The 27,151-nt window shown below is 33.7% G+C and overlaps 2 protein-coding genes across 9 annotated transcripts in view; one reads left to right on the top strand and one right to left on the bottom strand.

Moving 5' to 3' along the window:
- Nucleotides 1-27,151, bottom strand: part of LOC143239187 (semaphorin-2A-like) — a 478,807-nt gene that overhangs the window by 252,921 nt on the left and 198,735 nt on the right. The window lies entirely within an intron of this gene.
- Nucleotides 7,041-27,151, top strand: part of LOC143236758 (maspardin-like) — a 31,416-nt gene continuing 11,305 nt past the window's right edge. For 3 of the 8 annotated variants that reach the window (XR_013019739.1, XM_076475259.1, XM_076475261.1), the window contains exons 1-10: nucleotides 7,041-7,426; nucleotides 7,541-7,640; nucleotides 10,141-10,228; nucleotides 10,709-10,870; nucleotides 11,438-11,518; nucleotides 14,106-14,251; nucleotides 16,734-16,842; nucleotides 17,251-17,358; nucleotides 17,662-17,802; nucleotides 20,173-20,320. Coding sequence is in view for 7 of the 8 variants with exons in the window: in XM_076475259.1 (XP_076331374.1) it covers nucleotides 7,639-7,640; nucleotides 10,141-10,228; nucleotides 10,709-10,870; nucleotides 11,438-11,518; nucleotides 14,106-14,251; nucleotides 16,734-16,842; nucleotides 17,251-17,358; nucleotides 17,662-17,802; nucleotides 20,173-20,301 (966 nt within the window). In the remaining variant the exon portion in view is untranslated. The remainder of the gene's footprint in view (nucleotides 7,427-7,540; nucleotides 7,641-10,140; nucleotides 10,229-10,708; nucleotides 10,871-11,437; nucleotides 11,519-14,105; nucleotides 14,252-16,733; nucleotides 16,843-17,250; nucleotides 17,359-17,661; nucleotides 17,803-20,172; nucleotides 20,321-27,151) is intronic. The other 5 variants (XM_076475260.1, XM_076475262.1, XM_076475264.1 and 2 more) reach the window with 5 other exon arrangements.

Here is a 27,151-nt window from a genome sequence, read left to right as displayed (position 1 = left end):
TGCATTATGAAGTAACTGACAGCAGTATTAGAAAGTGTGTGCATCATGAAGTAACTGACAGTAGTATTAGAAAGTGTGTGCATTATGAAGTAGCTGACAGCAGTACTAAAAGGTGTGTGCATTATGAAGTAGCTGATAGTAGTATTAGAAAGTGTGTGCATTATGAAGTAGCTGACAGCAGTATTAGAAAGTGTGTGCATTATGAAGTAGCTGACAGCAGTATTAGAAAGTGTGTGCATCATGAAGTAACATCATGAAGTAGCTGACAGACAGTAGTATTAGAAAGTGTATTAGAAAACCTCATGAAGTAGCTGACAGTAGTATTAGAAAGTGTGTGCATCATGAAGTAGCAGTAGTATTAGAAAGTGACCTCATGAAGTAGCTGACAGTAGTATTAAATGTGTGCATCATGAACATCAGTATTAGAAAGTGTGTGCATCATGAAGTAGCTGACATCAGTATTAGAAAGTGTGTGCATCATAAGTAGCTGACAGTAGTATTAGAAAGTGTGTACATCATGAAGTAACTGACAGTAGTATTAGAAAGTGTGTACATCATGAGTAGCTGACAGTAGTATTAGAAAGTGTGTGCATCATGAAGTAGCTGACAGTAGTATTAGAAAGTGTGTACATCATGAGTAACTGACAGTAGTATTAGAAAGTGTGTGCATCATGAGTAACTGACAGTAGTATTAGAAAGTGTGTGCATCGGGAAAATATAAACGAGTGATGTATCCATGAAACAAATATGTTTTATTCAGAAACAGGTAAGTGTGTGGAAACACAAACACGTCCGTAGAATTTCAACGTAAGCACAGTTGTAGTGGATAATACATGGCAGACGATGAGTCTGATAATGTGATAGTTATTAAAGTAATACCAGATAATAATAGAATTAGAGGAACACACTGTTGTTGTTGACATACCGCTGTGCCACTAGGGAGCAGAACACACTAAATAGAATAGTTTCTTCCACTTTTACACCTACATTCGTACAAATTAATAACTTGTATGCAACATTGAAGTGAAGCACAATAACTTATTTAACAGTTATGAGCCTCATTTGTTACAGTAATGATGCTGAAACAGCACGAGAAGAGAGGATTGCCAGGGCGAACATTATCATTAATCAGACAGGTGGCAGCACTGCCTATGTAGGGATGTCTTGGATTGTTCATTGAAAGGTGTTATAACATCTTCTAAATATGCGATTAGAACTTTACAGTACTATCCAGTGTTTCCTTTTTTAACAATATCTAATTTTTAACTGTTGGCCAGAAGAAGGCAACTTGCCAAAACAGTGGGGGACAGGGGTTTGAGCCCCAAATGGGTCAAGTCCCCCTCAGGCCCCCAATATTGTTACCTCCATATATTCATAAAATATGGAAAACACAATCGTCGTTGTTGCTTAACAATTAACATCAAAGAGACAGATCTGTAAAACTCAACGTCTTCATTAAGACGGAAGTATGTGTCATGCGTCCTATAGCAACGTACTGAATGCACTGAAACTCATGCGTTGTATTGCTGTTCTCTGTGTAATGCCATTCTATCTTGAGAAACTCATGCGCTGTATTGCCGCTCGCTGTGTAATGCCATTCTATCTTAAGCTTTGACGAAGATTGAACAACCACGTTGATTTCAAGTTACAACAGATCTTCAGGGATTTTACTTGATAAACCAAAAGTTTCACAGGTATTTATCCATTAATTTCATTTATCTTTTATAGAAAAGTAAGACATAACATGCATGTATAAGTGTATTGTGTATAGGTCAAAACTATGAAACATTTAGCCGGTGTTATGTCCTCTTTGAGATCATTTTGCATTGTGTATCAGCCATCCAAAATTGTACTGATGATTATGGCATACACTTAAAATTGTGACTTACAATCCAATTAATGTTATACTTATGATTAAATAATAACCTTACATGTTAACTGACCAAATAATATTTCTAAACAATTCTAGAATGAATTTTGAAATTGTCATTGGGCTATTTAGAAGTGCCTAATTTAATGTAATGTAGTAGGTACATTATTGTAACAGGTGCTTGTCACACTTATGATAATAAGAACAATGTCACAATCACAGTTTGGCCTGTATGAATAATGTGAACTTATGAAGAAACCAGCCTTTCTGTGAAGGTCAACTGCAATTTAGACATTTTGTTTTGGTGCTACTATGACCATTCAATATCCAGGCTGTGGGTTTGCTTTGTTCGAGTGCGCGATTCCCTCCTCGAACGCCTTAAGCGTATGATCACCGAGCCGCTGACCATTGTGTATGCTCTGCGTACGGCTAACGATCGGGTCAGCCCGATCGAGATCCAGATGCCAGCTGCACCCCCACCCCCGCTCACTCCCATTAGCTGCCCACAGTTTTACAACATGCCCTATAAAAGCTGTGTTTGTGTTCCCTAATTAGCCCTGTAATTTTACATTATCACTACCCTCTAATTAAGTACTTGTGCTATACGGTTAAAAATTAACACTTTCTCTAACAGTATTTCACGGATATGTTCTGGATTTTCATGTGCTATTAATATAATTTGGTGATTTCAATGCCGCAAAGCAGTTGTTCGTAATGTTGAACAATGTTTAGTTGTTATTTGTTCCTTATTCATGAAATGACCCAATAGTATGAATGTTATATCTTTTTCCTTAGATTTCGATGTTTAAAATGAATATCCTTTGTAAGCCCTAATGCTAATATAAGGAGAGAAATTCCCATTCGTTTCATATAAAATAACACAACTTGGAAGTAAGAAGTGGTACTAGCAGTCAGCCGACTCAGGGGTCACTTTGACGTTCGCGCGCTCTGTATAAAAAGGAGTTATGTTTGTTTACGCAAGAGGGCACCACTCACAACCAGGGTGAAAAACTACCACCAGGACCCAAGGACCTGAGCCAGCTTCCAGATAGTGGTCCTACCTGTCCAGACTTGAAGAGATACCCGACCATAGAAGATAGTGGCCAGTGAAGGTCATTCAACAAGAATTGGCGTGATCAGCACTTGTGGTTGGAGTACTCTGTGACCCAAGATGCTGCATTCTGCTTCGCATTCCATCTTTTCAGTCACACACACTTCAGTAAAACTGAGAAATCCTTCACCCATGAAGGCTTCTGGAACTAGAAGAAGGCAACCACATCACTAAAGTCCCATGATAACTCTGCATGACACATATTTGGCATGCAAGGTTGGGAAGAGTTTAAATTGCAGAAAACAAAGGGTGCAAGGATCCAACATGCTCTCGATGCAAGCCATGCTAAAACTGTGGAGGAAAACCAACATAACATAAGAGCCGTGATAGATGCACTGCTCTACACAGTCTGCCAGAATGAAGCCCAGAGAGGTCACAGGGAAGGTAGTCAGTCAGATAACAAGGGCAATTTTCTGGAACTTCTTGCCATGATTTCCAGGTATGATGAAATCGTGAAGAAAAAGCTGAGTGGTCCTGGCAATGCCAAGTACACGCACCATGATATCCAAAATGAACTGCTTGACATCACAGCTGGACTGATCAGGAAGAATATCAGCAAAGAGGTCATGGAAGCTGAGCATTTTGCTCTAATGGTGGATGAAACAAAGGATGTGAGCAAACAAAACAGCTGTCCATTGTGGTAAGGTACCTCCACCAACAGAGCCTTCACGAGGAGTTCCTGGACTTCACAGCTGCTGAGGGTCTGGTGGCAGATTCATTGCTTACGAAAATCATGGAGACTCTGGCTGAATGTGGTATTAGCCAATGATATGAATGAGCTGCAGTCATGTCAGGGCACATCAGTGGCGTACAGGAGAGGTTCAAGAGAGAGATGTCTCAGGCTGTGTATGTCCACTGCTATGCACACAGGCTCAACCTTATGCTAGTTGATTGTGTGCACAACGTCCAGGCTGCAGCAAAGTTCTTTCAGAAGCTTGTCAAATTCGTCTCTACATTGGTTATGCATGAAGAATTTCTGAAGGCACAGAAGGAGCTTGAACCCGTGAACCAGCACATAGAGTTGAAGCGACTGTCAGACATAAGGTGAGCCTGCCAACATGCTGCTTGTCTGGCTGTGGAAAGAACCCTCCCTGCCATTGTGACAACTCTAAAGCGTCTTGTGGAGGGGACAATGTTCACAGAACCACTGAATCAAAGGGCCTGTGCATCCTCCTAGATCAGCAGTTCGTAACCAGTCTAGTGTCTGATGACAAAACAGCTATTTGACCACCTCCAGTCACCTGACCTGCAGCTGGCCTCTGCAGAGGACCTAGTATAATTTGTCATCTCTGGTCTCTCAGAAATGAGAACTGAAGCAGCATGGAAAGACTTGGAAGAGTCTGCTGAGGATATATGTAAGAAAGTGGGAATACCCACTGAGACAGTGCATCAAGGTGGACAGCGATCTGCCCCCAGACACCTGGACGAATTCATAATCACATCTACTGTAGTACTGGCCAAAGAGATGAACCAACACCAGATGCCAGGAGACAGACCTTCTATGCCATCATAGACAGGATGCTCAACGAGCTGAATAGAAGATTCTTCTCTGATGCCTGCAGTGTTCTGATGGGTGCAACTGCATTGAACCCCAAACATTCCACAAGCAAGCACTCTCAGGAATGGCAGCAAACTATGGTGTGGCAGAGGATGACCTCGCAGTGGAGGTCCGCCAATTGAACCGGCTAATTGCAAAGGAAGAAAGACAAGGGGCAGGAAGTATCCACACTATTGGAGCTTGCAACCGTGCTGGAGCCATACAAGGATGCCTTCATGGATCTCCACAAACTTGTATGAATCGCTGTGACCCTGCCTGTCACTTCAGCTGCCCGTGAGAGAAGTTTCTCATGTCTGAAGCTTCTCAAGACAAACTTGTGCAACAGCAGTGGTAACAACTGCACCAGCAACCTTGCTGTCATATCAGTAAACTCCAGGAGGGCAAAACAACTCGATATTGATACTGTTATAGACACATTTGCTGCCAATCACTAAAACAGGCGCTTTGTTTTGAAGTAATGTTGACTATAAACACAACATGATGAAAGGTAGTTAGCTTAATAGTGACCTTACTTTTCCTCAGAGTGTATTAACTCCACATGGGATAATTCGTTTCTGCTGTGTAAACTATGTCTTTATGTTATATTTCTTTTGATTTGTAGCTTTACTCTTAATGGTATATTAAATGTTCAATCTAAGCTAATCTTGATTTTATTTATTATATATTACCTTGGGTGGAATTTAGGTGAGCTTCCTCTTTTTACATAAACGCATATTTTCATAAACAGATTATTTCTAATTTGTAATAATGAATTATTAATCAGAGTATGAGTTTCCAATGAAAACAGCATTGAAAACGCAGTTCAAAATAGCACACCTTTCTGAAATGTACCTTGGTATTTACATTATTATAATTTACCATTTATACTTCATATTGATGGCACTTTGGGAAGCCCCTCCACAGTTTACCTCAATCCCCCTCAGCCCCTTCCCAACGAAAATATCCTGGCGCCGCCACAGGGCCAAAAGAATTCACCAATAGTTCCTTTATGAACACACATCAGATAAGTCGTGGCGTTACAATGGGCCCACGGCTGAAAGAGCGAGCATTTTCGGTGCTGGGTTTTGATCTGCTATCACCCGTAGATTGGAAGTCGAGCGCCTAAACTATTAAGCCTTTTCAGGTCAGAAAACTGAAGAACAAGTAGCCTAAGACAACATGGAATCATTACGTAATATATGGAGAACACAGAGTCATGGAATCATTACGCAACATATAGAACATACAGAGTCATTTGACTATTTAAGACTTATATGTCATTTCCTCGCTCTCGATAGAAAGAACATTGCTTCGACAAACATGTTACGAAAGTTTTTTTATTGTATATTTGGAATTTCTCACAAAGCTACATGAGGGCTATCTGTGGTTACCATCCCTAATTTAGTAGTGTAAAACTAGAGTGAAGGCAGCTAGTCATCACCACCCACTGCCAACTTTTGGGCTACTCTTTTATCAACTAATGTTGGGATTGACCGTCACAGTTGAAAGGGAAAGCATATTTGGTGTGACTGAAATTCTAACACTCGACAGTCGGATTACGAGTCGAGTTCCTTAACCACCTGGCCATGCAGGGCCTGTTTGGTGGAACGTAGATTATTAAGATTTCGCTTCCGTCAAAGAAAGAAACAAACGATTTTAGGTTAATATTTTGGCATGCTTTTGTGATGTTTGTAAAATAACTATATTGTATTCTCATGCCAATAATTCATTCTTATTTGCTATTTTGTTCAAGTAAATAATAATTATTATAATCCTTTAATTTGAATATACAGTCCTTAAAAATTTGATACATCATATTCTAATTTACTTTGAATAATTAGCTTATACTCTGTAATTAACTTATTATGTATTATTTATATTATTATTATGCCTCTCGATTCCATGAAGGAACATAGGGCAGCAATCGCTTGCGGATTCATTAACAAGCTGGTTTTTTAAGTGAGTAGATTGTTAGCCTACAGCAGAATCCCCAACCAGGAAGAGAAACCTTAGCCGTCCCTAATTTTGCAGTGTAAGACTAGATGGAAGGCAGCTAGTCATCACCACCCATTGCCAACTCTTGGGCTACTCTTTTACCAACGAATAGTGGGATTGATTATAACGCCCTCACGGTTGAAAGGGCGAGCATGTTTAGCGCGACTGGGATGCGAACCGGCGATCCTCGGATTATGAGTCGCACGCCTAAAGCGCTCGGCCATGCCGGGCGTATTATTTATAATTAACTTCAAATTTTCTTGTATCGTATTAAATGGGCCTCAAAATAATAAGTGCACAATGTTAAAATCTTATTCCTTTAATAAACTTGTGAAACAATCCTTGCTGTTACTCATTACATTTCCAACCAGGTGTTTCTTACATGCCTTTGTGGATTTTCTGTGTCTTTCTAATACCATGCTCATGGTTTTCCTTTATGTTATGTTAAACTCTATTTGTATTTGTAAATTTGAACAAAGAAATTGGAGATTTGATATTATTTTTATGCATAGTAAAATGATTTACGAGAGGTCGCTGCAATCTTTGAAGTCATATGGGTTAGAATAGTTTATGTTTGGGTATCATATCATTTGTGATATACTTTGGTTTGATTGATAGATTTTTATCGTGTGAGTTTATGATTGTTATTGTACGTTCCAACAAAGAAATTAGCTTTTATTTTCTTTCAGTCGCGTTTCCCCAAACTGGAAAAAAGCTGTAAAATATTTTGCAATAGTGCAGGATACTGATTAACTCATCTGCGAATTTTTATTTGTGGTTCGTGAAAACTGTTTGCTTTAAGTTTAACACATTGTTTTTGTTTATAAATCGAATTTTGGCTAAGTTGTGAATTTCTATGAACCTTTAGAGTCTTGTGGGCAACAACTTAGACGTCAAACGATAAGACAACTGGGTATGATTTTTTACTTTTAAAATGAAAGCTTACGTTTTAATTTGTTTTTACATTTTCTTAGCATATAAATAATTAATATTTGTGTTAATGTTAATATTGCTTTGTTTTTTAAAGTAGAACACTGATTTCAACTATTCAAGCTTATCAACCTTGTTATAGTGTTGGGTTTAGAATTTGGAAGTGGACAAGTAGAAATAAACGTCAGCTTAGAAATGTAAGTAGCTTATTTCTTTTTGGTTTTTAAGCGCAAAAAATTTCATTTATTGTTTTATGCTTTCTTATGAATAGTGTTCATGTAGGTGCCTGTTGTAAAGTAATAAATTATTAATGTATACTCTGCAATTTCTATTTTGTCTAGATATACAAGTATCAATGGTATTATTTTATAAACAATTTGTTATGCCAAAATGTTTGAATGACAGGGCCTTGATTTATATGTACCAGAGTAATTAAAATGGTTACAGTTAATAGTTTAAAGTTATGTACAAAAATATTGTTTTTTATGCTGAAAAACAGAAACTATGCATTGATTGTACATGTTCCTCAAGTAATACAAAATTAAAATTAACATTTAAGACAATGTTAAACTTAATGCAGTTCCACCACAAACAGTAATTTATTTTATTTGAAAAAACAATAAATGCACTTTTAGACTTAAGTCCTTTAACAAACTGTTTATTGGACGAGCTGGCCAAAAGACACAATCAACAAGAAACAAAATAATTTAGGCAAAGAAATAAATCTAGTAACATTAGCTGACATTTGACATTAATAAGTCTCATAGTTCAAGTTTTGATTATGCAATTTTCCAAAAATTATGTGGTCATATCTAAATTATGCAAAAACTGTTCTGGCCACATAATCACCTCATGAGGATATAAATGTTAGTAAACTGTGTTTAAACTATGAAGTTTATAACATGACCTACAAAATTTAGTAAGTGTCAGAAAATAATTGACCAAAACCTTAACTCAGAAGATCAGTTAAGAACGTATGCTCATTTTTTTACACTTGTAAGAATAGCTTAGTTACATCTCAGTACCTCAGTGAAAGTTCCGATGTTGAACATCCTAAAGTCTGTAACATTATATTCTGTTATTAAGGCTTAGAAACAAGAAACTTAAATTGTTTATATTTATAATAGAGAGGGTTAAAGTTATTGTTTAAAAAAACTGAATTTTGTCTTTTTCCATTTATTCAGGTATTTAGAAATGCAATTGAATTTTCAGTCTCCTGTACCAAAACTAAATTAAATTAGTGTTAATGTATTCTCAAGATGGCTGGTACAGGCATTAGCATTTTAATGAAAATAAAGTACAGAACAAACTCTCCTTGTTAACCTGAAAATGGCCTAAGAAGGTCAAAATGTTGTTTTCTATATTATTTTGATTAAAGTACTAATACCAATACCACCATCTTGAATATACATTTTTACTTCAAGTGGGTTTCTCATCATCATAAATTAGTGATATCTGTTGGATTGTTATGTTTGATTATATAAGGGTTACTTGAGGAATACATTAATTTATATTTTAATTTGAAATGTATCCTTGTGAGATAATTCAGTGATTCACCAGAAACTAATGAAAATAATTTCTTTTTGCTGTGAGTTTGGGGTTTATGCCCCTTTTTGCTCAAACATATTCTGGATTAGACCATAACAATCCTATTTCAATAATATTTTCCTGTTTGTATTTGACACCCAGTCTCTTGTTTGTAATTTTGTGAGCTTTCTAAAAGTTAGCTTTCGTACAACCTGAGGACAATTTCAATTAAAAAACATAAAAAAATAGTGTTATAATTGACAGTATTTGCATTTTACTAACTAAATTATTAAACATCTGTGTCAACTCTAAGTACAGTCCAAAATATTGTCTTTTTTTCCATTAGCATATTTCACAGATGCTGTAAACTCTTATTTATTTAGTGTAATGTGAAGTAAGCTTGACAGTTTTTCAAATTGTAATCTATGCGTATGGAAATTTTTCTTAGGGTAATTAAATATTTGTACCTTTTATGTATAGCATATATACATATAGAAGAATTGACTTGGATGGCTAGAAATTTTATATGATTGTTCTTTATTGCTGTGTTGTTTAATTTGTGAAACAAAAAGTTACAAAAGGTGACTGTGTATTAGAGGTAATATAAAGTAAAACATGAGGCTATCAGATATGGACATGTTCTTTGATTGGTTTGCCTAAAGATATGGTAAATTCATTGAATGTGAATGATAGTGTGCTTTGTTCGACAGGTACATTTGAAAAACGCAATGTTAGTTTGCTCTTTGTTTTGGTTGGTTTGTTGGTTGGCCATCTGTAAACATTTATTTTATTCAGATTACTTTTGTGTGACATTGATTTGAATAACAAAGCTTTTGGGTGTGTTAATCTACATGTAGCTTTGCTCTTATGTTCACTTGTGGAAGTTTTAGGTTCTGTTTTGTGGAAATTTGTGTATTATGTGCAAGATTTATAAATTTTAGGTGTTGTATTTTGAGAATCTGTATTTTGATGTGAGCTGTATTTTTTATAGATACTGTATTGTGTGAATCTGTGTATAATGTGTAAGTTGTGTTGGTTATAGGTACTGTTTTATGTGTGAGTTGTGTTCTGTGCTTGTTATAGGTACCGTACTGTCAGAATCAGTGTATTGTGTGCCAGTTGTGCTTGTTTTAGATACTGCATAATGTTAATTTGATTTGTTTTTTCCAGGCAATATTTACTAAGCAGTAAACCTATAGATGAGATCTCATTATCTCCAGAGTATGTGAGCTTTAGGAGCACCATACCTCAAAAAAAGGTGCGTACCTAGTATACAACTCTGAATGTTTTGTTTCATACATTTTTTAAAAGTGAATTTGTTTTCCTTAGTTATATAATGGTACAGAGAGTAGGGTATAAAATTTTAAATTTTATGTAGTTATCAAAAACTTAACTTGGAATTTGAAAAATTAATGATTTATTAGATATTAATAACTGTCTTAAAAATCTAACGTACATCCTGGACAATGATCTGTATTTGTCCTTAGCACAGTTTTAAAATTAATCTTTAGTTCTGGCATCTTTTACCAAAACTCTTCAATCTATTGAACTTTTAATAGGTAAGTTTTATTGAACAAAATAAAGTGTGTATGGTTTAATGTTTTATAGATTAAGTGACATTCCTGAACAATATTGTAAGTTAAACTATAAGTTGTTGACTACTCTTGTCTTTAAGATTCCAGATGGTGTCATTTATTAGAAAGTAGGATTTTATAAGTCTGTATTACCTCTATTCAAGATTATTGTAGATGATGACCCAAAGAAGGTATGGACAATATATGATGCTGGGCCAAAGAACATTACATGTCCACTTATCTGTTTACCACCAGTTAGTGGAACCGCTGATTGTTTCTTTCGTCAAATAATAGCTTTGACAACAAAAGGATATCGTGTCATATCTGTAAGCACTGGCATTTTTATCTGGAACATTATTAGTCTTTGTGTTTGTGTACTGTTGTATGTGTTAGACAATTGTTTCAAGGAATGTCCAAGTACACTTAAGATAGCAAGTTTTTCATTCTCCTGTTCTGTGAGTGTAATAGTCTCTTCTTAAATTAACAAGTAAATATTATATTAGGTACACAGTTTGTTAAATTAGAAAGTTAAATGTTATATCAGGTGTGTGATACCTGGTTAAATAAGCAGGTTAAAGTTTATATCAGGTGTGTAGTGTATCTGGTATTTAATACTTTTGTGACTTACTTAAGACTTAAATATGAAAAATAAATGATATATGTAATAATTAATCTATTTAAGGATAAGTGTGTTAGAACAACAATTATTTTAAATAATTCTTTAATATAATTACACCTTATGGTTATGTGTTTTCAGAGAACACCATGTGTGTATGTTGTGTAAGATGAGACCTCAAAATATGTATCAAACTAAGACATTTAAATATCTAAGCTAAATTCAGTGCATTGTAACATTTTCCATTTAAATCTAAAAAGTGTTTTGTCAATTTTAGCTTCAGTATCCAGTTTACTGGACTATTAAAGAATGGGTTGCTGGCTTTTCTAAGTTTCTTAATCACCTTGGTTTGAACAAAGTAAGTATTAGAACAGTTGTCTAACAACTGAATTATCCCTCTGTTATCAAGTTACCCCTGTTATCTCAAGGTAACAGCTGTCATTTGTTTATCAGTATGGAATCCTATGGTTATTGTTAATTTTGATTATACACTTTTGATTCAGCTTAATGTTATGATAGTTACATAAACCTTCTTTTCTTTACATTATTATAATTACCTGAAATTATGTAAAATGAATGTAATTGGAGACCACATTTTCAAATAGTTAAAAATAAAATACAGCTTTAATGCGTGTTAGTACAAGATGGAATAAACTGGAATTATGTGATTCTTAAGTATTGGTTTCAAGCCTTTATTACATATGTGGAAGTTATTCTAAAATTATGAGAATAGTTACGTTAAAATTGGTTAGTTAATTGTTAAATTTTCATTAAGATTTTAGTAAAATCCTTACTGCCTCTCCCATAGGACTTGTGGTATGTCTGCAGATTTACAATGGTAGAAATCAGGTTTTAATACCTGTATTGTGGGAAGAGCACAGAGTTCATTGTGTAGCTTTGTGGTAAATTACAAATAAACAAATAATTCTTGCCATTATCAATTTAGTTGCAAGGTTTGGAAGGTTGTAATTAAAATGTTATGTAACAGTTGGTTGACTCTATTACCAGAGTGTTTTAAACCTGTAAATAATGGTTGACAGATAAACATAATGTTTAAAACCTGTGTAATAACTGACATAGTTCTATAAGCAGAATGTTTTAAACAATTATCCAGCGGTTGATAGGTCTATAAATAGAGTAATGTTTAAAACCTTTAAGTTATGGTTAACATACTTCTGTAAACAAACTAATATTTTATAACTTGTTACCTAATAATTAATGTAATTTTTAAAAGATGTTATTAATACTGTGGTTAAAACAAGTGTTGTAACTGTCCATTAGATGGTAAAATATATTTAAACCATTACATAGTTGTTACATTATGCTACATAGTAAGTGTGTAAAACTTTTTGTGACTTTGTTATATAGTGACTGTGTAACATAGTCGTGACTATTTTGTATTATGCAGTAGATATGCAACCATGTAGCGGCCACTGTTGTGTCGAGTAGTTGCTGTGTGACAAGAGATGGACTTTCAGTTATTATCTGATATATATTTGGGCGGATTACAAAAAAATCTGTAGTTTGTACTGTTATACTTGAATCTTATGTTGTGTAATACCTAAATGCAGTGGTGTACTTAGGTAGGTGCTAGAGGTGGCACATTTAAAATTTTACTCTATGTAAAATTACATGAGATGTAGGGCCCACACAACTTTATATCTGCCACTGTCTGAATGTCTGCTTAATGTTATTCATAAACTGCAGTCACCATATGAATTATAAGCAATAGAGATAATAATATTCCTCGAAAGTTGTATTTAAAAAAAAAATATGCAGCTTTTCCTGAACTTTAAATGTAGTTTAAAGTTGCATTCTAATTTCATGAATAGTAAATAACTGAAAGTTCTGATTTCATTGAAATGACTTAAAGTAGGTTTAGATATTATAGTGAATGTGTTTCAGTTAAAACATTATACTTTCACGTAATTGTATTTCTGTTCACATCACTTTAGTCAAACAAAACATTAATTGATAATGATAATAATTTACACATGTTCCAGGTTATTATACTAAACGTTGATAATGATAATAATTTACACATGTTCCAGGTTATTATACTAGACGTTGATAATGATAATAATTTACACATGTTCCGGGTTATTATACTAAACGTTGATAATGATAATAATTTACACATGTTCCGGGTTATTATACTAAACGTTGATAATGATAATAATTTACACATGTTCCGGGTTATTATACTAGACGTTGATAATGATAATAATTTACACGTTTCGGGTTATAAAACTAGACGTTGATAATGAAAATAATTTACACATGTTACAGGTTATTATACTAAACGTTGATAATGATAATAATTTACACATGTTCCGGGTTATTATACTAGACGTTGATAATGATAATAATTTACACATGTTCCGGGTTATTATACTAAATGTTGATAATGATAATAATTTACACGTTTCGGGTTATTATACTAGACGTTGATAATGAAAATAATTTACACATGTTACAGGTTATTATACTAAACGTTGATAATGATAATAATTTACACATGTTCCGGGTTATTATACTAGACGTTGATAATGATAATAATTTACACATGTTCCAGGTTATTATACTAAACGTTGATAATGATAATAATTTACACATGTTCCAGGTTATTATACTAAACATTGATAATGATAATAATTTACACATGTTCCAGGTTATTATACTAAATGTTGATAATGATAATAATTTACACGTTTCGGGTTATTATACTAAACGTTGATAATGAAAATAATTTACACATGTTCCGGATTATTATACTAAACGTTGATAATGAAAATAATTTACACATGTTCCGGGTTATTATACTAAACGTTGATAATGATAATAATTTACACATGTTCCGGGTTATTATACTAAACGTTGATAATGATAATAATTTACACATGTTCCAGGTTTATTATAGTAAACTTTTTTTGTATAATCAACAGGTACATATATTTGGGGCATCTCTAGGAGGTTTTCTTGCCCAAAAGTTTGCTGAAGCAACATCTTCATGCCCTAGGATTCATTCTTTAATTCTGTGCAACACTTTTGCTGATACAACTATCTTCAACTATACAGACAGTGCTGTATTGTAATTATTGTTGCAACTACTCTCTAATATTAAATGATACAGTGCTGTATTATGATTACCTTGTTGCTACAACTCTAATATTATGCGATACAGTGCTGTATTATGATTATTAGGTTGTCTGAAAATAAATGTCGTTTTTGAACTGCAAAGTTTGGAAAAGTATAAACCAATGTTGTAAAACATGCTTTAACGAAAGTAAGCACCATTTGATTCAACACACTTTTGCCAATATGTAAGAATGGTAGTCATGCCCCTGCTGTAGAAATCAGAATTTCTGTGTTCTTTGAATTCCCTGGAATTTGTTTCTGCAGCTGCCAGGTTTTGGAAGTGTTTATTGTTCAAAAAGTTGTCAAAGTGCTTGAAAAACTGAAAATATATAGGGTGATGAGGTGGATGAGGCAGAACCTCGATTCTCAATTTGTTCAATTTTATGAGCATCATCCTTCACGTGGGGACAAGCATTCTGATGAAGAAGAATAGGGCCCTGACAAGCATTCTGATGAAGAAGAATAGGGCCCCGACAAGCATTTCGATGAAGAAGAATAGGGCCCCGACAAGCATTCGATGAAGAAGAATAGGGCCCGACAAGCATTCTGATGAAGAATAGGGCCCCCAAGCATTCGATGAAGAAGAATAGGGCCCGACAAGCATTCTGATGAAGAAGAATAGGGCCCCTTCAATTGACCAGAGCTGGTTGTTTTGTGCACATCTTTTGATACATTTCACTCAATTCTTTACAATATTTGTTTGCTCTTGTTGTTTTCCCTGGATTCAAAAAGTTGTAGTGAACCATGCCAGCTGCAGTCTATCATACAGTCATCACGACCTTTCTTTGGTGAAACATGGGTTTTGGAGCTGTTGTACAGAATCCACTTTTCATCACATGTCACTACCTGTTCAAGAAATGGATCATTTTAGTTCCTCAACAGCAGCATAGAGCAGGTCTCATAATGCCAATTTTGTTGATCTTAAGTTAGCTCATGTGCAACCCACTTATCAGTTTTTTGTCATTCCAATTGCACTCAAGTGGTTGGCAGTGTTTAATTTTCTTATGCCTAGCTTTTCTGCAAGCTCATGTACTGTTATACGAGGGTCTGTCTCAACTGCTTCTGTTAATGTGTTTTCATCTAAGGATGATTTCCTTCCACAACCTTTGTGGTCTTCAAGACTTTCATCTCCACATCAAAACCTTTTAAAACTACTGCTGAACTGTACATTCAGTAACAGATTGGTGGCTGAATGCTTTGTAGAACTGTACATTCAGTAACAGATTGGTGGCTGAATGCTTTGTAGAACTGTACATTCAGTAACAGATTGGTGGCTGAATGCTTTGTAGAACTGTACATTCAGTAACAGATTGGTGGCTGAATACTTTGTAGAACTGTACATTCAGTAACAGATTGGTGGCTGAATACTTTGTAGAACTGTACATTCAGTAACAGATTGGTGGCTGAATACTTTGTAGAACTGTACATTCAGTAACAGATTGGTGGCTGAATGCTTTGTAGAACTGTACATTCAGTAACAGATTGGTGGCTGAATACTTTGTAGAACTGTACATTCAGTAACAGATTGGTGGCTGAATGCTTTGTAGAACTGTACATTCAGTAACAGATTGGTGGCTGAATGCTTTGTAGAACTGTACATTCAGTAACAGATTGGTGGCTGAATGCTTTGTAGAACTGTACATTCAGTAACAGATTGGTGGCTTTGTTGATGTTCCGTGTAGTTACAGTCACTTTTCGTTCAAGTTTGAAGTCGTAGAGGAAAATCAGATGAAAATCAGATGAAAGTCCTTCTTGTCCTTGGAGGTTGTGAAACTTACTCTGAGTAGAGTTGAAACAGCAAACAATTAAGACACCTTGTAAGAGAAAAACGTTGGATTAAACCATCCAACCAATGATAAGTTACTCAATATTCAGCTTCTAAATGTCATTGTGATAATTCTGACATTGATTTCTGGACAACCTAATATCTTGTTACTACAACTCTTTAATATCATACGATAAAGTGCTGTATTATAATTACCTTGTTACAACTTTCTAACATTAAATGATACAGTGCTGTATTGTAATTACCTTGTTGTTACAACTCTTTAACATTAAATGATACAGTGCTATATTGTAATTACCTTGTTGTTACAACTCTTCAACATTAAATGATACAGTGCGGTATTGTAATTACCTTGTTGTTACAACTCTATTATACACAATACAGTGTTGCATTGTAATTACTTTGTTACTACACTTTTCTAATAATATGCAATTTATATTTCTAATTTGATTTCATATTTATCTTTTCATGTATGAACTGGATCAACTATATTTTTATAAAACATTCTTATTTAGAAGTTACACAAATTAATATAATAAAGTTCATTTCCCAAATGTTTACAATATAAATCTTTTAAGTTAACAATAGGAAACCTCTGTTGTTAAGGAAGAATCAACCACTAAGTAAAGATTTTGTTTTAACAAACCAGCTTTTGGGTGATGCCCTCTTTAATTTTGAAGAAAATTGTGATGAGCAGTTACTCGAAAGGAATTTTACCATCTGAAATAGCCGATTCTGTTGATTTTATGGTTGATAAGGTAACCCCAATCTCTTATCTATATACATACATTCATACATACTTGTGTATGTAAGTCTGATTGTCAGAATTTCTTTTGTGTGTTGTACACATATATGAAGTTTTAAGAAATTCCTGATTTAAAAAAATTCATATTGTAATTAAAAACATGGTAATATTGTGGATATCATCTTTTAAAGGAAAATCTATATGTAGTGCATTGTTAATTTTTTACAATTCCTGTTTAATGCAGAAAAATAAAATGTGGTCTTTTTAAATTAATACTTTCAAATTTTATTAGACTAGTACATAATGTGAAAAGTTAGTCATAATGTTTGGAAATTATTAAGTGTTGTTGTGTTTAATTGTATTTCTAATAATGCATGGATATAAACTTTGAATTTTCATACTTCTAATTGTTTTGTTTCAGCTTGACAGCTTAACGAAACCTGAATTAGCCTCTCGACTCACTCTTAATTGCATGAGCTGCTACGTTGAGCCACAGAAACTAAAAGACATACCCATGACAATTATCAGCGTATGTTTTTCTGCTTACATAATTTTATGTTGGTAGTTAGGTATTGATATTAGATCAACATTTTTAAACAGCGATATGAAATATGTAACCTATTCTATCAGATAACTTCTATTTCTTCAACTAAATTAATCCAAAATAATTATTTTTTTATCATAAAAGATGATTTCCATATAATCTACTAAAATTTAATATATCTGTAATATATTTTTCTAAAACTTTTAATTACTTTGTGTTTGTTGTTCTTCACTTGTTTTCAATGCATAAAAAATATATTTTCCTCTAAAACAAATTTTCACCACTTAGGTGTTTGATAAAAGTGCTCTAAGCCACATAGTTCGAGATGGACTCTTTAAACTATATCCAGCTGCTAAGAAAGCACACATGAAAACTGGAGGCAGTTTTCCATACTTAAGTCGTAGTGATGAAGTTAATCTATACATTCAGGTAAACTTTAAGACGTGGAGATACATATTTCTTTATCATAGTATTTGCTCAACTTTCATTCAAATGCTTGAAAGGTCCTTCCTTTAGGAGACACCTTATTTTTATTTCTTACCAAAACATGCATATTGAAATGTTTGTTTTAATGTATTTATAAGTATGTGTTGTGTAAACTACGTGCTTGTTTAGAAATCAGAATTGCCTACTACTTCATGTCAGGAATCGTGTTCGATGACATAGCCAATAGACAGGGAACAGATTATTAAGGTACAACTTTTAACACAAACAATCTATTTAAAATGCAATCTTCCATTAACTATAAGTAGAGAAAGTAAAGGAACTTTTATTAATTCCAATAAAAACAACTAACATATTTAATAAGTTATTTATTTAAAATTGCCTTCTTAAGTATCCAGTCTGAACAGTTGAATAATCACCACATAAAAATGAAATACTGTAGTAACTAAAAAAATTTAAAAAATAGAATGCAAAGCTCAAGTAATTTACAATTTTGATGAAAAACTGATTTTTTTTAGGCCTAAACTTTTTAAGTGCTGGATAGTACAGGCATTGGAACAATCATACAAAACCCAGAAATCAAAATAAATGTAGTATTTTTATTAGTTATAGTAGAAATGAGGTATTGTTGTAATAAAAATTAATACAAGAGAGAGGATGAGATAGAGAGAAAAAAATTAATTCATTTATTAAAATAAATAGTTAAATTAATTAAAAATTAAGGAAAGAAATAGCATAAAAATTAACTTGTCCATAATATCTTTTCGTTATTATGAAATTATAAAATAATTACAATAAAAGATTGTAAAGGTTGAGACATGTGGAAGGTGATTTTTGTAAAGTTAGGGTTTAATTATTTTTATACATTAATCAAGATAGGGCTGTAAAAGTCAAGCTCTTGAAATTCATAGATCATCTAAGATCCACAAAACAAAAATTGTATTTCAATCTTTCAACATCTTTGTAGGTTCTCCAACATATCCTCTCTTTTTTTACACAGCTGTTAGAACCTCACTATTAGAAGGACAAGTGAAGTTTTATGTTAAAACTTTGAGGATTTCATTAAGGACAGTCACAAGCTAAACTGACTTTGTTAACGACAATCACGAGCTAAAGATGACTTTTGATGACATAGTTTTGCTTTATGTTATTTTCTTGTTCACGTTTCCTTTCTAATTTATTTTTTCTGTTTCCTAATTAAAACTTCAGAATAATACAGGTTTACAGTCAGAAACTAGATTAAAACCAGAACAGTTAAAAACAAAAAAGCCAATGTTTTGTTTAGAGGCTTCTATCTTCATACTTAACAGCAGTGTTTCTTTAAGTGGTTATGGCATTATTTATTTTCATAGTTCAAGGGAATCTAGCAATTAAAGACTTGTAAATTCATTCTGTATCTAATTGAAAATAGGAAGACAGTGTGTGGTTGAGATTTTTACCAGTCTCAGAAGTTGCTGTTGAATTACTTTGTGAACACCTAATGTTGTAAAGTTCCCACATTTTGTATTCTTAGACTAATTTCAATGAAATCAGAAAACCCACCCACTCTATAAATATTTAGGTTGTTTCTGTGATCATTCAGAAGTCTGAATATTTGTTGAAGTAGAAGTAGAGAAACATCTCGTGACCAACAACAAAAAGTAAATAAAACAATAAATCTAACTTCAATCAGAAAAAAAAATTAAGATATGTAAATATTTAAAAATGTGTATCTCAATTGAGTTAAGAAAAAATAAGGAACTGTAAGAAACAGATCAAAACTGATTCTTTAAGAAAGTTGTTCTATGTATTCAAGGAGTTTCATTGTACCACCCTTGAGCCATAACTGAAGTTGGAATGGCCCTTTAATCAAACAGAATGCAGAAAGTAGTTTTTAACACACTTTAAGATGTTTCCCTATTGGTAAGGTGTGACTTACAGGCTTCCTTACTATGGCAGTTTACACTGGTCAAGTCAATTTAATGAATGTAACAATTTTCAAAGAAATATACAAGTGTGTTTTTATCAGCTACTACCTGGTGCTTGTCACTAGTGGAACATAATAAAACCCTAAATCATTATTTTTTCTCAAATACTGTGTTATTGGTTTACTTAATTATATAGATGTTTTTAATTTTTTTCACCCCTAACATAAGATGCAAAGATTTGTCTTATTTATTTGAACCAATTCCAAAACAAATTTTATGTTTTTGAATAGATTAGAATTAAAGACTGCATTCTATACTTTTATTTAAGTAGAAGCTGTTATTGTTTTGGGAAATGAATTGTGCTCGTAGATTTTGGAGACAGCACTTATTTCCTTTGTTTTCTTACTACACAGTATTCTCTGTTATTAATTGTGAAATATTACAACAGGTTCACCTGCGTCAGTTTCAGTTCACTAAGTTCTCAGCTTGTGAAAGTGACCCTTTATCTTCAGCTAGTGGTATGTCTTCATCTTCTACTAGTCCATTTGATGACACAAACATATGTGAAGAGACATAGTGAGGAAGAAAAATTAGAAGTATGATGATTGTTTTTGTATAGAAAATTTGGAAGTGTTGATTTTAACAAATGTTTTCAGCAGCTCTTAACTTTTTGTATTAAGAGTGAATACAGGTGGTAAAAAATACATACACTTGCTGAAAGATTCTAAGGTAATTCAAAATATTTCAGGTTTTCAATTGTTTTTTTTATTTGACACATTAAAGTAAAAGGTTTCTGTAAACCTAAAGCAAGTGTAGGGTTTATTTCAAGTTTTCAACCTCAGTTTGTTCACATCACAGTATAGCAAGTTTTTCATTAATAGTCACCTGGTTTAATAACATATATGTTTTGTCTATGTGATAATATGAACTTTCATTTTGTCATTAAAAAAGAATAGAAATTCATAAGACCTGTAATGAAAATTGGTTTTGTATTTAACTATGTCAGTACTGTCCATAGCAAGTATTGTATCTTTCTTACATATTCAATAATTAAATTATCTCATGATGATACTTAATCACTGACAGTTTCTAGAAATAACTTTTGATGTTTTATTATAAATAGGTAAAGATGAACATTTTCTTCACAGAGTCGTGTTAATTTTTGTGTGTTATTATCCTTCAGTGAAACAGTATAAATTTTGAGAGTTTTACTATAAATAACATTTTGCTGGGTAGGATTAAAAAGTGTTTTGGCTATCCCTAATGGTTTAGTGATTACAAAGTGTCAGCTATCCTGAACAATTTAGTGATTCAAAAGTGTTAGCTATCCCGAACAGTTTAGTGATTCAAAAGTGTTAGCTATCCAGAACAGTTTAGTGATTCAAAAGTGTTAGCTATCCCGAACAGTTTAGTGATTCAAAAGTGTTAGGTATCCAGAACGGTTTAGTGATTCAAAAGTGTTAGCTATCCTGAACAGTTTAGTGATTCAAAAGTGTTAGCTATCCAGAACAGTTTAGTGATTCAAAAGTGTTAGCTATCCCGAACAGTTTAGTGATTCAAAAGTGTTAGGTATCCAGAACGGTTTAGTGATTCAAAAGTGTTTTTAGCTATCCCGAACGGTTTAGTGATTAAAAAGTGTTTTTAGCTGTCCCGAACGGTTTAGTGATTAACTATTTACCTAACTATTTAATTTTTGATCCCCAAATGTGACTGTTTGACCTGTTACTTTTGTACATTATTTTACTTATAGGAAACCTGTGTTTTAGTTTAATTCCTTGTATAATTCACACTAGGAAGGTAATATGAATATCACATGTAACCTTTTAAGAAATTTGTTGTATTATACACACAAAAGATAAGCCAAGGTTTTCAATGAACAGTTATTGACTGGTTGTGATGGAAACAGATAATCTGTTGCTTAAAATAATCAGTTAATATTTGTTTATTATACACGTGTTACTTTTCTTTTATAAAATCTGATTGATTAACAGTCATATCGTGTATTTAACCTACATCTGTAGACTTGTGTGTCACCTTAGTTTGACATTTCATTGAAGATTTGATCTCATTTTAAGTTGATAGTGTGCACAACTAATATATAGTTGATTGGCAGTTAGTGGTTAGGCCAGTACATACATCACTACACTTGCCTTGTCACAAGTGTTTATACCAGTTATAATGTATAACCAGCAGATACATTTTTGTAATCTCTATCATGCTTCGGTTCCACAATGATTTATGGTGAGTTTGAAATTATTTTCTTGCTGTGACCTATTTGTAGGTGTGATACCTTTTGCCACATGGTTCACCTACAAACTTTCAACTTTGACTTCTTGATAGATGTTGATATATTTAATGGATTGGGATGTATTTAAATTTCTTGCATGTCTCTGGTTTTTTTTGGCAGCCAGTTTATCAAAACTGGCAACCAATAGAATATATAAATTTGCATCACGAGCAGACATTATCAGCAGCTCAATATTTGTATGTATGCAGTGCAACATATGGTTTGTGTGTGTATTACAGCAGCCTCAGATATTTATGTATCTATCAGTGACTTCACAGTTTTTAACATCTGTGAATCTTCTAACTATTACAACCATTTTGTTCTTTGGAACAGCAGCTATTTAAAAAAAATCCTCTGCTTGTTTTTCCTTTCCTCTCCAAGAGATAGTGTTTGCTCATTTGCTGGGAAGAAAATTGAAAGGTTCCGTTGTATTGATAAAGAACCATGATAGAACCTTGATGGAAATCACATGAATTATCTAAATTGTGAAACACTGATATCAAGCAAACACTTCACTAAGTGTTGCTAGCACTTTGGGTTTTCAAAGAGCTATCACTAGTGTCTGATCATCTGCCACCATGCATAGTGCCACTTCTGGTGATGTTAATAAAACCTGAACCACACTTTTCACATCAGCATATCATCTTGATTTAAAAGCACTGATTTCATGTAAAATGACTGTCTGCCATAATGGTTATCTGTTGCACAACATATAGTGCTAAGAAGGAAAGAGCTGTGTTAATTTGAAAAACGGGCTTGGCTTGGCTAGGTGTTTAAGGCACTCATCTCCTAATTCGAGGGTTGCAGGTTCGAATCCCCGTCACACCAAACATGCTCACCCTTTCAGCCGTGAGAGCATTATAATGTTACGGTCAATACCACTATTCATTGGTAAAAGAGTAGCCCAAGAGTTGGCAGTTAATGGTGATAACTAGCTGCCTTCCCTCTTGTCTTACACTGCTAAATTAGGGATGGCTAGTGCAGATAGCCCTCATGTAGCTTTGGGTGAAATTCAAAAACAAACAATTTGCAAAACTGTTCTCAGCTCAGCACATTGTAAACCTTCAAATGGTTTAAGAAGGTACTGTCAAACAAATATATCCTGTTGTTTCTCCTCTAGGCTTTCCACACTAAGAAGAGATAAGTGAATGTTCTCCTTTGCCAAATCTTTGATGGCAATATTTTTCACTACAGTAAGAGAAGCTTATGTTTTGAACACTTTCAATAACTAAAATGCTGGGACCGTTTTCCCTTAATTTTCATATTTCTGGCCAGAGTGGACATGCTGTGTGTAGTTGTCCTTTCATCTAGAAACTAGCCCATCTGGTCAGTTCTTCCTTATATACAAAATATCCATTTATTTTCAGTGACATTTAGCCATTCCTGGCTGTGATGAGGATCTGCCAATATGAACTTGTGATTTGACTCCCTTACCATAAAATTTCCATTTTGGAATTCTTTGAAGACTTTTGGTTAAAACTGGTTCATATCTGCCAGATAAATGGTGATACATGTGTAACAGTTTGTATAGTCACACTTCAAGTAGCATCCTTCTGAAGACATAGAGGTGGTACACCCGTAACACGTTGTGTCATAATAAAAGAGCAGGAATATTACCATCACAATTTTGCATTTGAACTGTCCCTGTGCAATGCAAACAAAAACAAGCGTGTGGTCATGAAACCTTTTTGAATTTAGGTTGTATACTAGCTTGCTGAATTAAGAGAGATACTATCAGTTCACTCTCATCTTTCAAGTAGTGGTAAAAAATATGCTCTTGTGTACTCAGAATACCATTCAGTCTACACATCAGTTAAATCAGATATATGCTATCCCAGAAGTACATGCAACCCTCTTAGATGTGGGAAGAACACTGCCTTGTAATCAGGTTCAGTCAGTTATAAATGGTAGTTTTCCTGACTGTTAAAATTACATGTTTTTGTTAAAGAAACTTTGTAACATGGTGTATTCTTTGCATGACAGTACTTGTTCTTTAGACTGTCAGTACCATCTACAGAGGTACAAATGATTTGCATGCACCATACAGTTGCTTTATCTTGGTTCCTTCTGTTTCACTTCAATCCAGTCCAGTATTTTCTGGTTGCTTCATCGTCAGATGTAATTTTTGTGGCTTGTATTCATGATGCCTGTTACAGTTATCTGTGTAACTGGTAAACTACACCTGTTGGATATTATTTTTAAACTTGAGGAGCTGTGACCTCAATATTTATTTAAGATATTGTTCATTGCTTCTGAAACATTCAAGGTTTCATGTTTGAAGAGTTTGAAGCCACTAAGGAAACCACCAGAAGGTAGAATTTTTCTGAATGGTGTAGGAATGTTTTCTTTCCTTCTAGATTGGCTTCATTAATATCAGTTTTATCAGCTGTGAGGTGTACAAACCAATCCTTACCAAATATGTCTCTATTGCTTGTGTTGTTGGTAGAATTGTGAAGTAACTGTACAAGTTCTTTTGAGTGAGTTTGCTCATGAAGACTCCTACCCCACCCACTTTGTTTTGGGGACTACCTCTACTTACTGTTGCCACCTACTGTCTGGTATTTAATGTATTCCAATTTGTCTACTAATTTTTATAAAGGGAAGATGTGAATGTACATCAACTCTAAACTAGAAACTCGTATTCTTTCTATAGTTTATATGCTGTGATTGTGACACAAAAATGTTACCAAATTTTACAGTAACAGAGTATGCTGCTCCATTTTTGCTTGATATCAAAGAACAGCTAACTGTATAGATGCTATTGGTGAGTATTGCCAACCTGTCCTTGAAGGTAGCTACTTGGCTTGTAAGTGATAGAAGTTATTTTACATTAAATTTTCCCATAGTTGTAATTATACAGTAACTGTGACATCTTTTATTTAGTTTTAATATGTCATCATCTCTTGTAGGAATTTTTAATGTCACAATGTTTGGTTAAATTCTTTAGTTCTAATATGTTTGCATGCTTGGTAGAGTGCTGTACACGTCGGCATGCTTGGTAGAGTGCTTTAGTTCAGTGCAGAACTGAATCATTGCACTATCAGTTCTTTAGTATTTATCCCTAGTTTCGATAGTTTTTCTGATAATCTATAAATGGCATGTAGAGATGTACTTACCTTCTGAGAGAGTGAGACCTGCACATACTCTGTGTGGTCCAACTTGTATTTGATTATATTAAATGTTGTAACTGAAGTCAATTTTTGTTTAAAATTTTATAACTGATGAAGGTTGTTGGGGTTCTATTCTTGACTTTGATGAGAAGACATAACTAGAAGAGGAGATAGGTTCTGACATTTGGTTTAAATGTGTGTGACTATCACAGCAGTACTCATGTCAGTCTAAAGACATTTTTCAAGTTTCATCAAGTAATTCTAATGATCTTTATTTGTATTTTATGTTTCTAAATTTTTGTTTTTCCTGTGTAAAGTCTACAGTTGTAGTCAGTGCTGTTTTCTATCTTCCTGACATACATGACAGAGGTTAAAGATACTGGCATGGATCTCTTTACGTTTTATAATCCTTACATGGTGTCAGTTATATACATTACTACTTGCATGAAGTAAAAAATAAATTTATATGTGTTTTAAACATTCAGAGCCAGTAGTACCAGACTGATATAAATCTATACGTGTATAAAACATCCAAAGTCAGTAGTGCCAGACTGATATGAATCTATACGTGTGTAAAACACCCCGAGTCAGTAGTGCCAGACTGATATGAATCTATACGTGTGTAAAACACCCCGAGTCAGTAGCACCAGACTGATATGAATCTATACGCGTGTAAAACACCCCGAGTCAGTAGTGCCAGACTGATATGAATCTATACGCGTGTAAAACACCCCGAGTCAGTAGCACCAGACTGATATGAATCTATACGCGTGTAAAACACCCCGAGTCAGTAGCACCAGACTGATATGAATCTATACACGTGTAAAACACCCCGAGTCAGTAGCACCAGACTGATATGAATCTATATGTGTGTAAAACACCCCGAGTCAGTAGCGCCAGACTGATATGAATCTATATGTGTGTAAAACGCCCCGAGTCAGTAGTGCCAGACTGATATGAATCTATATGTGTGTAAAACACCCCGAGTCAGTAGCACCAGACTGATATGAATTATGCTAACATTACTTGGTATTGTGTGTGAAAAAGTTTCTACTACTTGGTTTAATAAAGCATCATTTCAGTAATATTTTAACAACCTAAAAGTAGACCGTCATTTTTGTCAATTATGCAACATTTTAATATGCACAGTAGATGTGAGGAAGTTTAGTTGACTTTCTAAAAATCCTAATGGTATTTTACATGATGGATGTGATGTTTTCAGTACATCTGTCACTGTTATTGGACACGAGTTACCAAAGGAACTACATCTGCTGTTCTTACATTAGGATGAGCTACTTTTCATGTCTTCATAGCTTGACATAAATGGTATCACGCATCTTAAAATTTTATAAAAAATGGTGTTTTACCTGTCTGTGTGGTAATTATTAGAAATGAAAGGAAAGCATAGCTACTTATATGAAACTAATGTTATCTTTATAATAAGTTTTTGAGGAAAATTCTTAATGACATGATGTAGCATGTTTTCTTGTAAAATTGATTATATATATATTACAGCTTGTCAATTTTTTTTAATTCAACTTTCCATTTATCCTAAATGGTTTGTGAACACACAATGCTGACATCAAATGTTTGTCAGCTTGTATTTTGTAATCCAGGCAAGACTAATTGAATATTTTATGAAACTATACTTGTAGATTTGCATGTAATGAAACATATTTAGGCAATAGTGATTATTATTAGGGGTGAAAGTGCCTTGTTTCTGTACTGGTGATATTGTCTCTGAAAGCTCGAGTCTTATCATAAATAAATGTTCAACACATTTCCTCTGACACTAAACACGTGTTCTACAACACATGCATACTTGTTAACTTTTTAAAGATGTGTCACTGTAAACTTTGAAGGTTGATTATTGTTGTAAGGCACAGAGAAATTTAGTGCTCAGTTTTTGAAGATGTCATTGTAGGCTATCAATGTTGAATATTGTATAGTACAGAGGAATTTTACTCAATTATTTTAAAGATGTTACTGTAGGCCTCCATGTTATGATGTAAAGTACATCATTTTCACTT

Source organism: Tachypleus tridentatus, chromosome 13 (genome assembly GCF_004210375.1).
Source record: "Tachypleus tridentatus isolate NWPU-2018 chromosome 13, ASM421037v1, whole genome shotgun sequence".
NCBI classification, from domain to species: domain Eukaryota; kingdom Metazoa; phylum Arthropoda; class Merostomata; order Xiphosura; family Limulidae; genus Tachypleus; species Tachypleus tridentatus.
Note: the sequence above shows the minus strand (reverse complement) of the source record. Positions and strands in the feature narration are given on the sequence as shown.